Source organism: Mastigoproctus giganteus, chromosome 9, assembly GCF_048544385.1.
Source record: "Mastigoproctus giganteus isolate SK-2022 chromosome 9, ASM4854438v1, whole genome shotgun sequence".
NCBI classification, from domain to species: Eukaryota; Metazoa; Arthropoda; class Arachnida; order Uropygi; family Thelyphonidae; genus Mastigoproctus; species Mastigoproctus giganteus.
The window spans coordinates 179,724,215-179,740,886 of record NC_143583.1 but is presented as its reverse complement, the minus strand read 5'-3'; the positions used below and the strand labels follow the sequence as shown (position 1 = coordinate 179,740,886).

At 39.2% G+C, this 16,672-nt stretch overlaps 1 protein-coding gene across 1 annotated transcript in view; it reads right to left on the bottom strand.

Moving 5' to 3' along the window:
• LOC150080917 (uncharacterized) overlaps nucleotides 1-12,245 on the bottom strand; it is a 408,289-nt gene extending 396,044 nt beyond the window's left edge. The window contains exon 1 of the mRNA XM_090380855.1: nucleotides 12,137-12,245. Coding sequence (XP_090236981.1) covers nucleotides 12,137-12,245 — 109 coding nt within the window. The remainder of the gene's footprint in view (nucleotides 1-12,136) is intronic.
• Between the last annotated feature and the right edge of the window lie 4,427 nt (nucleotides 12,246-16,672).

Sequence of the window (16,672 nt, the reverse complement as noted above, 5' to 3'; positions counted from 1 at the left end):
CAGAATGTTCATTTGGTATAGGAAGAAAGATCGCTGCTGCGAGCTTTCGTCCTACACCAAAGCTCGCAACAATTTTAAAACAGTTATTATAAGTCCAAAATAGATTTTAAACATGCTACGAGTAGAAAACTTACTTCTTCTCCAAACGGTAGTCGAGCATTTTGGTCAAAAGTTGCGGACAAAGCTATTGGCTGCAACTTTTTCCCATTCTCTACTACCACCACCTCTGTTAAAAACGGATGGTTTCTAACAGAGGCGGCAGTATCTCTTCTAAATCTCTCTCTCTCTCTCTCTCTCTCTCTCTATATATATATATATATATATATATATATACAAAGGGTACTAGGAAAGTTTTGCAATGTGACGCAACAATGAATCACAGGAAGCTGCTTTCTGCTACATGTTGAGACATGTTCATACGTGCATAGTAGCCGCCGCGCCAAGTCGATGGGCTCAGTTATTCATTAGTAGTGAGAGTGTAAAGTGCTTGCGATGGCATCGTGGTCACGAAATGAGATAAGGACAGTTTTGCGGTATAATTTCGTGCGTGGTTTAACCATAGACCAGTGCTTAGAAGAAATGACTCTTGCACTAGATGATGATTGTCCACATCGTACAACGATATTCAGGTGGTATAGAGAATTCCAAAGGGGAAATTTCACTCTGGAGGATTCTGAGAGGCCGGGAAGGCCATGAACGTCAGTTACGGAGGAAAACGTTACTGCTGTGAGGAAAATGCTTGACGAAAACAGGCGAGTGACCTACCAACAGATAGAGGATACTTTAGGCCTAAATGCACCAGCAATTCGTTCGATTCTGCAAGATCATTTGCACGTGAAGAAACTTTGTTCTCTCTGGGTGCCGCATCAACTGACTGAAGAGCAGATGACACGACGTGTGACTTGGTGCCGGGAGATGTTAAAAAAGTTTGATAAGGGACAATCTCGGTATGTGAACAACATCGTGACAGGTGACGAGACTTGGCTGTACTATTACGATCTGCCGACCAAGGCTCAAAACAAAGTTTGGGTCTTTGATGATGACGACACACCCGTAATTGTCAGAAAATCCCGATCTGTAAAGAAGAAAATGATAGCTGTATTTTTCAAATCGAGTGGAATTGTGGAACGTGTCGTTTTGGACACGCAGAAGACAGTCACAGCTAAGTGGTATACTGAACAATGCCTGCCTAAAGTCATTGGATCTATGAAGAACGTGCGGCCAAAGTCAAGAATGGACACCTGGTACCTCCATCACGAAAATGCTCCAGCTCACCGCGCCAAAGCCCGCACCGAATATTTGACCACGACAGGACTGAAACTTCTCGAGCACCCTCCCTACAGTCCAGACCTTGCTCCCTGCGACTTTGCACTGTTCCCGCATGTGAAAATGAAGCTAAAAGGGAGGCGGTTTTCCAGTGATGAGAACCTTCTACGGGCTTGGGACAACGAGTGTGCTTTACTCCCTAGTGAAACTTGGCAGAACTGGTTTAAAGATTGGTTTCGGAGGATGGAGAGGTGTATTGAATGTAGAGGAAATTACTTTGAAAAAATTAAATAAACAAAGCTGTATTGCAAAACTTTCCTAGTACCCTTTGTATATATATATATATATATTTTTTTTTTTTTCTCATTCCAACTTCAAACCTGTTGATTCGAGAACAGTGACCGAAATTTTATCAGAAGTGGAGGAGAGCGCTTTCAAACAACAAAAAAATCAGTATAGTAGACGGAAGTGGAATACACCGGATATTGTAGATATACTACAGCCTTGACTTTGCGATGTACGAAAAATGTGGATATACCAACCTCCATTTTCGAAGTTTGACCTACTTAGAAACTCTGATACGTAATCTATAGCCATGCTTGGCACTGACGATGAGACTGATAAATTTAATATATGACCATTGTAACATGGAAAAGTTCGCCTTTATTTCGGACGCGTGATGCTCATCGATCTCTTTCCAGTGAGTATAGGCAGCTCCTTCAAGGAAGCATAAAATGGGATAGAGAAATACTGAAGGCCTTCCTTGGGCATCTCGTGAAATGAGCGGTGGTGGTCGTGGTATTCTTATGGTCAGACATTTTCTTTAATGTGGGAAAAATCATCAGTATTCTCTCGCAATCCTGACGAACAACAGAAAGATAAATATTTTAACAATTTCAGCAGCCATTTACAGAGCATAGACGGATAACCATGGCCACATTTCAAATAAAGTAGTGTGCGGTAGTCATGGCAACCATCGTAAAAGTTTGTATCCTGTTGAACTGATGAAGGGTTTAAACTGCCGAAAAAATCATTACATGAAACTAAATAGAGGTGACTGAACGGAAAGGAGCATCTATAAAAACGTGCTCTCACTGAGAGCACCTTAAGAAAAGACACATAGTAAGCATATCCTAGTGCATGTGTACATTACAGAATCATTTACTAATTAAGAAGGTAGAGACACATAGATATGACAAGGTACATCATATGACAAATCACTCTTAAAAGCATTAAAGGTTCTCATCAGGACTGCATGCTAAGAGACAAGGTTCTCATCAGGACTGCATGCTAAGAGACAAGATCGAACTTGATTCTGAGCGCCACGGTTTATCAACAGCGAAAATTCAATCAACCCTCCTAACCCTTAGCTCATGGATAGGCCTGAGGTAGCCACGGTTAGCGCAAGAGTAGAATAGTACACGCGTTTGCGCTGACCACAGTTCGAACTAAATATGGTAATTTTCCTTTATTCTGATTCTTATAAATTCCTCTGATCATACATGGCCATTCCGGAATGTAAACAGAAAAAATGAATTTAAATTTATTTTAGAGTATGCTATATACCTTATGAACAGCGAACTTATTCATGTCACCATTTAGTTCCTGGCAATATAGGAACATCTGGAGAGGAAAGAAGCAAGAGGAACAGTGAAGACGCATTTGACCAGAGCACAATCCCAACATTTTCTTCTTTAAACTTTCTACTTGTGGTATATGGCACTTTATTTAATCTGCTCGAACAACTTCTTAGTTATCGTTGTTTATCGGTTTCTACCGAAGGTTCACTTCCTTTTTCCTTCAATTCCTCTTTCTGTGTTACACAGCATCCCACAAGGTTCGCCTTTACACTCATGAGAGGCTACTGTACAAACGGGAGAGTGCTGAGATTACTGGGAAGATCTTTAAGTGGATCAACAGCTGGCTGAGTTAAAGGAGGCAGGGGGTAGTAATCAATGGGCATTCTTCAGAGTGGACTAGTGTTAGATGTTGGGCTCTGCTTGTTTGTGACCTTCCTCAGTGATAATGATGAGGGTATACAGAGAAATTTTTAAAAGTCTGCGATGATTTAAAGGTCGGTAGAATGGTAAATATTCGGGACCAGGATATCCTGCTTCAGAATGATTGGACCAGGCTATCCTGCTTCAGAATGATTGGACCAGGCTATCCTGCTTCCGAATGACTTGGACCAGTTAGGGAAAAATGTGGTAGGGGGAGTGATCTTTAGTTAGGGGTAAGGAATTAAATATGGTTCAGGATGAGAAAGATGTGACAATTATTACACAAGCAGGAAGTTTGAAGTTTTACTCGCAGTGTAAAGAGACAGCTAGGATGTAATATCAATAATCTGCAGGACCTTTGCTAGCAGGAAGAAGGATGTTATTTTTTATTCCTCTTTTGAAAGTCATTATATGTTGGGCATAGCCTCTTATTGCACATAGCTGTGTGATTAAATGTGGTTTACCACTTAGTGCATCGACCTTATATTGTGTAGGCACTTCGTCACGAGTTGCCTTGGTACTGTACTACTCTTAATAATTTGAGGCTTTTGTCCTAAACTTAACTATGTTCTATTTCATAAAACAATGGTTAACATTTGGAATTTTTCGAGGTCTCTAGATCTCCATTCAGATTCTCAAGGTCACTTGCTTGACTTCCCTCCCTGTATACTAACACTGTGGAACAAAAGTTCAAGTGCAAAAGTTCAAAAGGCCTTGAAGAGATTGTGTGTTTTTTTTTTTTTTAATTTTAATCAGATATTATGGTTAAACTCTGACATGAAAGTAAAATTAAAGGACTTATATCAGTGTTAAGTATAACAATTGATGTAATGTATGATGCATAATATAATATAAAATACAAATGTACAGTAATATAATATAATATAAAATACAGTAATATAATATAATATAAAATACAGTAATATAATATAATATAATACAACGAAATTCCGAAGCCTCCTAGCTCTGTGGTGACCGTATTGTATTCGGGGTAACTACCGTATACTAAAACTAAATTAATAAATAAAATACTACCCTTAAACAGCAATCATATTTTTCCGCCTGAAAAATCTTTGGTCTATCATCAACTACAATGAATCAATAGTTTATTATCACCACAATCAATGAATCACAAAAGAACATGTGTTCATTTGCGATTCCTCTTTCCAACTTGGAATGAGTAGCTGACTGAGAATCTTTATTGCCCTCCTCTATGGCTACCCTAATCTATCTCTCCTCCCACCTACCCCTATTCTTCACACCATCTAAAAGTAAAAAGCAGTTTGCTAACAACGGATGCATTCTCTGTCCATTATTAATGTTAACTTATACGTGCGGTACGCCGAGAAGGAGCGGTTATTTCCTACATCCACATCTCACTTCTTCGTTACAGTACAATAAGCACGTTCAAAGAGACTTCATTTTTCCATTGGCAGTCTGCCACCGTGAAAAAGTGACTGATGGTTTGGGGGTCTGGCATTTTCATTTTCAGCAGCACGAACGAATTTTCTGCAGAATGCTGTGAAACATGAAGGCCAAACTGATTCATATATATTTGGTGATTCCGCAACGACTGTCTTCTTGATGTTTTCAAACTAACAAAAAAAGATCGTGATCAGTAGCTCAGCTCCGGGGATTCACTGCGACTCATAACATATTGAAGGCCCTTACGGCAACCCCTACGATTCGTGAAATATTAATAGAGAGGTTGAATACTCAAGGATACTTGTCGGAGATACTGATCAGAAAATTAGGGAAATAAAATATTAAATTCGTTTACGGAATTATAAGAACAACATTCAAACTACAGAACTTGTACAGAGAAGACAACCACAGCAGAAATAAATTTGCCAAACAAAGGTGACGCGCTCGTGGACGATTATTGTTGTATGCATGAGGCTTAAAAATTAGATATCAAAAACTTTCTCTATGGAAAATATTCTTAAGAGTCGTATATATTTGAACATGTTTGAAAAAGTTACACGCCATTTTAAACCTAATTTTTTTTCTGTCCTTTATAGCTATGTAACCGTGTTTTAAAACTGTGAATACGGTGTGGTTTGAGGGGACTGGCCTTGGTTCCAATCCCGCTCCGACAAGATGAACTTTTATGATCTTTTTCACATCGTGGACAAGTTAGTCGGTCTCGGCTCAGCCGAGAAAACAAGAAAACTGACCAGAAAATACAAAATTCACAGACACAAATACAGTGGGGCATCATGGCTTTGGTACAAAATCAATGTCAACAGGTCAACCCAATTTCATCCAGAGCCATCTAAGCCAATTACGTGGGTATGAAGCGTTCTTATTTCATTCCGAATCGAGAATTGATAAGGAATTCCTGGGGTTTCTTAGTCGATCAGCTCATGGGGAAGAGAAGTGATCTTTTTGATTTTCAGAAATGCGTTATTGTTGGAGCACTTTTAGCGAGAGTCACAATTGAGGAAACAAAGGAATTCATTAGCGGGTAGAAAGCAACCATCTCAAAAGTACACAATGAGTGGAAGACGAAAGGAGAATGCAGCTCCAAAAGGAAGAAATGCGGCAGAAAGCCATTATTACAAGAACGAGGCCGGAGGAATTTAAAGTGAATTTTTTCTAGAATAGAATGTCGTGTGTGTGTGTGTGTGTGTGTGTGTGTGTGTGTGTGTGTGTGTGTGTGTGTGTGTGTGTGTGTGTGTGTGTGTGTGTGTGTGTGTGTGTGTGTGTGTGTGTGTGTGTGTGTGTGTGTGCAGCAAATGACTGAAAAAATTAATTTTAGGCAAATAAAGCTCATTTTCCCACCACTCTATGACAAATTGAAGAATTTTTGATTTGGTAGTCGTTTGTCTAAAACGAAAGCCACTTATTTCTGTAGAAAATCAAAATATTTAACTGGAGTGGTTCCATCAACGCCATGACGCGGCTGTGGTACAATGGAAAACGTTCTAGTGGTTTGACGAGTCTCGATTACCACTTTTTTGCACAAATAGTACAGTGAAAGTGTGGCGTGAGCCTCATAAAGCCATGCATCCAGACTCTCTTGTCTCTCTTGCGTCCACCACTGAAGCGGCTGGAGGAGTATCATAGTATGGGTTATGTTCTGTTGGCATGGACTGGGTCTGCCCGTACCGTTATAAAGTCGTGTTATGCCCAGTGAATAACTTTCTATTGTGTTATACAGAACAGAAACAGGTATCAATCGCAATCCTTGCGAAAAATGAAGCACTTTACAGTGCTTCATTTTTCACAAGGATTGCGATTGATACCTTCAAGACGAAAACGCAACTATCCACACGACAAAAGCACTGTGTCTGAATTTTTCTAGGAAATTCCCAAGATTTTCAACATTCACCTTAGCAGCCTAATTCTCCAGGTGTGAATCATGAGAATGTCTGGTATAAACTCCTGCCTAAAAGTTTAGAATCACATTTCATTTTTCTTAATTTTCAAAGTTTTTTTTATTAAAATACGCACGACTTGTTTACCAATTTTTATTAATATATTTTCTATTATGTATAAAACAAAAAAAGTGAAATAATATGCAAGAAATTTCTAGAATATTTAGGAATATTCCATAAAGGTGTAGAAGACTCCTGAATGTGATAGAACATTGTAGAAGATTCCTGAATGTGATAGAACATTGTAGAAGATTCCTGAATGTGATAGAACATTGTAGAAGATTCCTGAATGTGATAGAACATTGTAGAAGATTCCTGAATGTGATAGAACATTGTAGAAGATTCCTGAACGTTGTAGATGATTCTATAAAACAGGAGTATTGTTTCAATATTACAGAAGACGGCAGATCATTCTAGAATGTTTTGCAATGATATGAAATGAGGAGTAAGTGCTGTAACTTATAAAATCGGACATAACGTCTGCCATCCAGAAGAGTGTTTTTGTATGTTTTGTGTGTTTCGCGATAAAGATGCCAAGAAATAAGGAACGAAGTGTTGAAAAATTAAAGTGCTATTATAACTCTGTATAGAGAAAGTAACTCTGTATAAATTATTCCATTAGAAGTATTGGCAAAAACCTAGATGGTTAATTTAAAGGAGCACAAACTATCTTTCGATGATTCAGAGAGACTGGCAGTTTAAAGGAAAAACAACGATCAGGACGACCGCACGTAACGGAAGCACAAGATAAGACCATAACACCTGATCCGAGCTGAGTTCAATAGGAACAGATAAACTCCCGTGTCTACGTACATCTATTGTAAAACATCGTCTTAAACAAGCAGGAGGACTTCGTGGTCGTGTAACGGTCCGAAACCCTTATTAAAACCCGAGAATCAAAACAAACGGTTGGCTTGGGCTAAGAATCATCAACATTTGACAACTGAAGAGTGGAAAAACGTACTGTGCACGGATGAATCCAAATTTAATTATTTTTTATCCAAGCGTATGTGAGACGATTAACTGAAGGGAAAATGGTGCCACATTGTTTAGTGACTATAGTCAAGCGCGGTTGTGGTTCCATCACGATCTGAGATTGCAGAAAAGAATGCTATAAAAACATTCTTCAACATAATGCAATATCCTCTGGACTTCGACTTTGTGGAAGAAACTTTATATTACAACAAGACAATAACTCGAAGCACAGGAGGGTATATTGCATATTATGGTGTGCCCACCCCAGTCGTCTGACTTAAATCCAATAAAGCTTTTATAGGATCATCTAGGCCGTCGAGTCTACCCACCTTCACAAAATTTATGGGAAACCTTGGAGATCGCTTGGAATAATGATAGTCAAGACACTGTTATAAAATTAATTGCCACAATACCAGGTAACAGTAATTGCCAGAATACCAGGTATGTGTAAGGTAGTGATAAAATCTTGTAGAGGATATTTTGATAAAAATCAGTATAGTTGTTAATATTAATCATTTCAATATTTTTTGCTGTAAATTTTTGAATGCTCAATAAAAAATCTTTTAAAATAATTTGTAGTGTGTTGTTTTTATATTAAACCTTACATTATCATAGCTAGTTTCAAAAAAAATTAACAAAAATTGTTGTCATACGCTGTGATTCCAAACATTTAGGCGGGAGTGTATATTGAAAAGGGCAGTTCAGCTTTGCAGTTCTTTAACGACAAAAGTTAACTGTTCTGTATGCGCGGGAATGATGCGTAGCAACATTTTTACTGAAAGGCCATAAAGTTGTCAAAGAAGAAAAAATTATCTTGGCAGATAACATCATCAAGGCGGATCAGTATGTGACGGCTGATGATGTAGTCAGGGGCTAAAATATCTGTCGTGGAGCACTGCTTACACAGACATCTGCGACAGATCGCAATGCTATTCTTCGACTCATGGAGTCTGCTACTCTGCCATTTCATGTATAGAGGTAAAACAATCAACTCGAAAAATTCAAATGCGAAATTTCAAAACAAAAGAATCGACGTTGGACTAACGGTGTAATTTTGTTAAGGACAGTGAACAACCGAACTCTCTACAGAAATCATCCAGAAAATACACTTGGAAGCAACTGAGCACCCTCTGTATTCGGACTTGACGATTTGCGTTTTCATTCTTGGAAGAGTGAACGAATGATTTCATGCGGACAACGAAGTGCAGGAAGCGATCACATGGTGGAAACAGAAACCAAAAGTTTCATGATCATGATCACGTTATACAAATGTTGTATACAAACGGAATAAGTGCTTAAACTGTGATGTAGATTTCTTTGAACAATGAAGTACCAGTTGCTGGTAATAAAAAAAAATTCTATAATTTTCATTTGACTCGCCTTAGTACGTTCTTCCATGACTCAAGAATGGAAGAATAGAGAATAGTTGCATGATTTAGCTATACTACCCGTCATTGAAATTGTGCCACATGTATTTATTTAATACTCCACACACACACACACACACACACACACACACACACACACACACACACACACACACACACACACACACACACACACACACAGCGCATGCAGACCCTAAATTATCAGTGATAAAGCTGAATGACTGACTCGAGTCATCTATTATCTAATGAATCTGTGATCAGGACTGTAGCCAATCTGTCATTGCAACAATGTCGACAATCGAAATACAAGAGCTCCAATTACAGAAAAATGACCTCATCCAACCACATACATTCATCTCACGCTTCAAAACGTACGAACAAATCCGAATAGTTTGCCAAAAGCCTGTTTTCGGCAGGACAGTTCAGTTTCCAAACGAAAAATGTTTTCTAGTTTCGGATTATACCTTCAACCAGGCGACCTTTGTCCGGTTTTTAAACCTTGAACTTTAACCTATCGCACATTTTTGTCACAAGCGGGAGCGGGAAATAGTAGAGTGACTGCCAGCTTTGTCCGCAAAAAATATCAGTCAAAACGAGTACTCAAAACGAGAGGAAATGTCCAGTTTTTCTTTTCTATTTTTATCTCTTAGATTTTTAACAGAAATTTAAGAAAGCACGTTTTTTATGGTTGGTCTTTCTTTTCTCCTTTCCCTCTGGCTGGGGTGATGTTGGCCTTTGATGTCCACATGTCAATTTTGCCATTACAATACCCTAATATGCTTGCCACAAGCTAATAAATTTTCTTCAAGCTACACCGACCACTAACGGTATGTCCATTACAGTATTATTACTATTTCCCCGATACTCAGTACAGACGCTAGCACGTTATGAGTAAGTGAATATGAGCATTAAAAATCGAAAATACAGTTAGACGTAATTGGTAAAATTTGATTTTATTATTGATAACATAATAACATTTGTTAAAGTGAAAAATGCATGCGCTTGAAAATGATTTGCTTCAACGTAAAACAGTCGAACTCACTTTATAATATGATCACTGATAGTTGAAATTAACATTGCTTTAAACTTCTAAAATATCTAGGGTTTGTGAAACTAAGTTATTGTGAGGAGTTCACACAGTAACATTAAATCCAACTCCACTTGGCAGGAATTTGATTTCACTGTGGAACATCTTCAAATAAAAAACTTTAGAGTATCTGACATTGTTGAAGAAGAACTAAATTTAAATATCAAAGACAAGAATATCCACTACACTGGAGGAATGAAAACAAAATCATTTACCATAGGCTTCCGGAATTAGTAAAAAGCAGATTCTGCATAGTTGCAACTTCAGTGGCATGTGAAAGAACTGAAGTTGAAATAATTTTATGGAAAAAGAGACACAGTGTCATCAACGGTTTGACAACTGAAAAAGTAATTAAAATCACGTTTCTTAATTCACATCCTAAAAAATATTTAAATCCTTTTTTTTTTTACAATTTTATAGGATTTTTTTATTGTTTTTGCTCTTTAGCCTTTATTATACTGTATTTAACGTTTATGCCTTGCAATTTATGGTGCATGTATCTTCATAATTTAATATATATTTTATTAGAATGTTTTGTTTATTTCTCCACGCATTAATTACACTGAATGAAGAAGCAAAATACAAAACACTCGGGTTTTTTCTGTATTGCATTGATAATAAAAAAATGAATAAAATAAATACGCAATCGAATTCATAACCTAACGAAGTGAACACGTTTTCGTTTTTGACTAGCACCTAAAAATATATTGAAATAAAATGTGCAAATTGGGGAATCAAGGATTCTCTAACTTGTGGAATTGACCCTTTTTTCACAGCTCTAGGCTAACTCGATATTCTGTTAAAAAATAATAAATAAAATTCTTGCTGATATTGTTCTTACATACCAGATTGAATCCTAATGACCTTTTGGAAGCAAATTTCTCAGTAATCCAATTACAGACTTTGCATTTAATCCAGCTTACCTTTAAATCAAGAACCGATTCAACATTATCCCTATTTTCAAGAAGGGCGATAAATGAAAGGGACAGTATAACAAAAAAAAAAAAAAAAAAACTGAACAGCCTGGCAGAAATATTTGAAGCTATAATCCAGGGATTCTTAAGGTCTGTTACAAAACGTGCTGGATGTATCACCTACTATGATGCTCTTAAAAATCGCATTTCATATAACCCATCCTTTCCACCCTCTTTCCATGATCTCTTTCTGTAAGTTCTTCGATCTCGTAATTACTCTAAAATTACTTTTACAAAACATCTTGATCATCTTTAGGTTAAAGTCAAGGTTTATACATCTCTGCTTCTCCATCTTTGTCCACAATCCTGGGTATCAAACCAACGTAACTTATAACTGCGCTAGAAAACTGTGGTTTTACTGAAGCGATTAAAAAGAATACTACAGTATTCAAAGTAAACTACAAACTCTTTGTCACATGTATGCCGAGCTTTCGGTAGCTAATGGAGAGATATTTCTTTACCCAAGATGCCAGCGCGAGAAGCGCAGTGGTTCTCCCCACATCGAGTGAAAAAGGCCCGGGTTAGAGTTCCTAAATGATACGAGGAACTTTTATGGGCTTTTTTCACTCTGTGGCTGAGTTAGTGGGTCTCTGGCGTAGATAGCCATGGTCCTTGAGGCTGTTACAAACATTCTCTAAGGTATGCCTTGCTACCTGGGAGTCTAAAATGCCGATGGAGCTGATATTCAAGTAACATTTTTTCCTCTACTCTGACGCCTACTCTAGTCTCTCTCTCTCTCTCTCTCTCTGACCTCTACTCTCTCGCTGCCTCGACTCTGACGTCTGCGCGAGAAGCACAGTGGTATCGTCACCATCATCCCCACACCAGGTGGAAAAGGCACGGGTTCGAATCCTGTCGATGACGCGAGGAACTTTAATGGGCTTTTTTCACTCCGTGGCTGCGCTAGTCGGTCTCAGGAGTAGATAGCAAGGTTTTTTCGTCCAGCAAAACAGGCAAATCGACCAGAGAACACACGCAATTTACAGACAAAATACATATATGGGTATATGTAATCAATTATGGGTGACCCTAATATAATAATTAGTTTTTTTACCTCTACTCTTACAGATAGTGACTGGAGGGAGTCCGAGTAGTGTGTACGGGGGTTGTCGAGGGGGTATGTCAAGGAGCTGAGTATAACCTTCCCATGTGTACGCTATATCCAAAAATGTCATTACTTCATATCTATTTCATTACCTTTCCACATTTTCACTCTACTAAATACATCGTGAATTGTCAAATTAATAGAACAAACTTATCTGCGAAAAAGATCTAAACCTCCCAAACACTTCCTCGCCTTCATTTCACAAATATGCGTAGTCTCAGTTCTAATCTCAATGATGTCCATTTCCACTTACAGTCTGCCAAACCCCAGGTACTGCTTCTGACAGAATCACAGCTATCGTTTGATTCAACCACTGCTCATCTCGGTTGTCCGAATTATTCGTTGTATGATTCCTTTCGCTTCAAAGGTGGTACTTTTGCTTATGTCCGTTCTAATGTTCCCTGTTAGAGACTTAATAATTTGGAATCTCCTCTTTTCGATTTTCTATGCTTAAAATCTCTCTCTTCCATATTCTGTCAAATGCATCTTTTGCCTCTATCGTTCTCCCAACTCCACTTGGAACTCTGACTTTCTCTCTTTGAAACTTTACTTTCTCCAGTCCAGCTTTCCTAACAGCGAGGTAATTTTCCTTGGTGTGATTTTAATGTTTACAACTCACACGGACCCAACTGGTCGAGATGTTGCGTAATTTACGTTACATGTAATGTAAATAAACTGGCGTGCAAAACTTAAGGACTAAAAACTATTTCTAAAGGTTACAACCACAAAAGCTTTACTTAAAGTACTCTTTACTGATGAGGGTAGATTCAGTCTCAGCAGCGATTCTGGACGTCAGCTAATCTGGCGAGAGGTTGGCACACGGTATCACTCCGCAAACATCACTGAAAGGGATCGATTTGGCGGTCGAGGTGTTCTTGTCTGGGGAGGCGTTATCTTGGATGGACGTACACAACTCCAGATACTGGTAGGCGGTACTGTAGTCGGTGCACGCTACTGTACTGAGGTAATCCTTCCCCATGTGCGTTTTTTTCCGAGTGCCAATGGCCTCGAGTTCGTGTTTATGGATTATAACGCCACACCCCATCGCACTGCAGCTGTGATATGCTTTTGGAAAGTGAGGGCATTGTTCGTATGGATAGGCCTGCTCGTTCCTGCGATCTAAATCCCATCGAACACATATGGGACGCTCTGGAGAGACGCCTAGCGGCACGTCCACACCCACTAGAAAATGTTCACCAGCTGAAGATGGCGCTGACAGAGGAATGGACGATGGTACCGCAAGAACTTATCAAAAACATTGTTCTAAGTATGGATAGGTGGTGAAAAGCCTGCATCGACATTAGGGGTGGGCAAATTTTCTACTGAGAACCACACCACCTCTTCCCTTTGTTCCATCTTTGGCAGTGATGCACCTGTATCATGGCAGCCAGTGCTATGTTGTAATTTTTGAATAAAGTTTCTCTCTACCGTTTTGTTTCCGTTGTTGTGTCGGTGTTGTTTCCTTCATCATTTCTGTACCTCACGAGGTTTCTTTGGTATGCTTTTCCCATATCCAGGCCACTCCTATGAGAAGCTACAAGTGAAAATCTGGCTGGTCCTTAAATTTTGCACAACAGTATACCATCTATATGTAAAGATGTACATTATAAAGCTGGTATTCACTTAAACAGAGCACAAGCAAAATATTTTGCTAATGACATCGAGGGTATATTAAGGGTTCACAGAAACCGAATCCATAATGTTCATCAGGTCAGTTGGGCATGGGATAAAATTACATTTGCACCATATCTCTGACAGCGCTTGAGTCCAACCATTAATAACATTGAAACATTGAAAGGGAAAGCTTAAACACTGAAAGGGAAAGTGTAATAGAAGTAAAATCATTCATCAGTCGAGAGCAGCACGTGAAAAAACACTTTTAAGTAACTATAAGTGATGCATCAGAATTGTCAAAAGTAATAAATTAAAAAATAAGAACTTAATTTGTGTAATTGCCAGGAGGATTGTAAACAAATTAAATGAATATGAGCTTTTGATCAGGTCAAATAATGCCGATGTGGTTTGGACTTACTGATACGTGGTGCCACTCAGAGTCAGATAAAGAATTTCATTTTGGTTAATACTGTGTTAAGGAGAGAGGAGAAAGGACGGAGGGCGGCAGAGTTATTCTTCTAATCAAAAAACTGCACGAAGGCAACAAGAATCTTCCCTGAGTGTACATTATGTGATAGGCAAATGGCTCTGAGGTGTTTTAAAAAAATCTCATAAGAACAATTTGAATGGGCTAGCAAATACAACTATCTCATTATGAACGACTTCAACCTACCGCTTATAAGCTGGAATGTGGACCAGATATACATTATATATAACAGGTTACTGAACAAACTGGATGACTGCAACTTATGCAAGCATGTTTGAGAGTGTACAGGGACCCTAATATTCTAGATCTAGTACTCACTAAGGAGCATAACTGTATCAAAAACTTGACAGTCGTGTAACCAATAGAAAGCAGTGACCACAATACCATAAATCAAATTTCCTTAGATACAATCCATAAAATGGATTGTATCTAAGGAAACCTATGTAGTTAAAGGTAAAGGCGAGAGATTCAATTCAATAGAGGGGCCTATAATGGAATGAGATATTTCTTATGCTTGATTAACTTGGAGTCACTACTGTCTGTCGTTTTTTTTTTTTTTTTTTTCAGCTAGTTGTTGGCGCATCGGTTTCTGTGGCCATAATGCACCTCCCAAGTTTTTGCAGTACTCTGATCCAAGCCCGAGGTGGGATTCGAACCCGCGACCTTTGGGTTGCTAGACTGGTGATTAGTTTGGCCGTCGTCCAGTGTGGACGCACGTTTTCCGCGCTCCTGGGTTTTGTCTCTGAATATGTGTTTACAGTGCCTGTTAGTTAATGAAAAGTGTACTAATTAGAAGAATTACTACAGTGGATCTCAGGGTGAGAAACTTTTGCTCATTTACTGGGAACTTTGCAGGTTATTTGCGTTTTCTATCTGTATCCTTTGTTGCCAGACCGTACTGGTCACCATGCGGCTGACAGCAGGGCTATAGAGAGGCACCAATTACACTGTGGTTGCCACGCAAATACCCTGCACTTGACTTGGGAGGCTCGTGTGACAATGGAATGTATACCCCCTTGTGTGACAGGAATGTGTAGCATTCCCCTCCGGCGCAGGACTTAGTGAGTAAACACATCTACTGTATTCCTTCAGTTGTGACCTTGACTGCGGCATTTCACTAATTGCGAATGTCCATCTAAAGGCACTATACAGAGTATTTGCACTTGACTGGGGAGGTGTCCCAATCAGAGTAACAGTGAATAGTGCTTCTGCCCCAAAATTGAAACTTTATTGTGGACTTAAATGCAAGGAACAATGATTCTAGTGTTTCCCCCCCATCTGCCATAGACTCTCATGGACGGATCAAATCATCGTAACTACACCATTAGTGTAAAAACTGTGTTCACCATTATAACCTCCGTCATAGAAAACCCCAACAGAAATTAGTTTGATCTCTCAAAGACTAGTTTCCCTCTCGGGCGTTCCCCCCCCCCGCCAAATTGTAACGGGGGAAGTTAAAAACTTGAACTGAACGTTGTCAGGCAACAAATTTTGCCACGGACTCACGGTTGGCATCATTTGCTATCATCGCAAAGGCTCTTCCGGACGGAGAGGTCCTGAACTCGTTAATCCGCAACAGCCTCGAGGATCCGAAGTCAGACACCAACTGGGACAAAATGAGTAATTCAAATCAGAAAATCACAGAACAAACTATGGACGAAGAAAAACTAACAAGAGGACATCACAAACAAGATCAAAACGACGAATTGCAAATAATAGAGCAAAGTGGAGACTGCAACGTTGCACTGCCACAGCCAACGCCCAAAAAGAAGTACAAGAAATACGCCACCCCGAAGTTGGGAAGGGAGACTAGATCTCAAGGCGAACATAAAGAACAACAAGATAAAGAGGATGTACGAACAGAAAACAACGAAGAAGCAAGCAAACAGCTTGAATCCCCAAACATTGACCCCAGGCTGCCGGAAGGCTCTGCGCTAGACCAGGTACTGGCCCTTCGGGTAGAGCTCGAAAACAAACTAAAAGAGTCAACGAACAGAATCACTGCAGCCCTCAGAGGCGAGATTGTGGGAATCTGGACTAAACTAGAAACAGTCCTCCACAAGGTCAACAGCGAGGCAAAAAAAAACGCGGCCAAATTAGAGGCCTACCTGGAATGTAGGGGCACACAAATGCAACAGCGCGCCCCTACCTACGCAAATGCGCTGAGGAACCCACCAACTGTAATAAAGATACCAGCTAAGGAACAACCAGAGAAAAAAACGCTACTCCCAACGCCTAACCTTGTAATATTAAGACCCAAAAACACCGAGGAAATTGGTACAAGTGACGAAATCAAAAACAAACTAATAAGCACTATGAAGGACGACTTCCAGCAAACAAGAATAAGAGGAATACGCAAACTAAGGAGCGTAGGACTCGTGATCGAAACCGAGTCA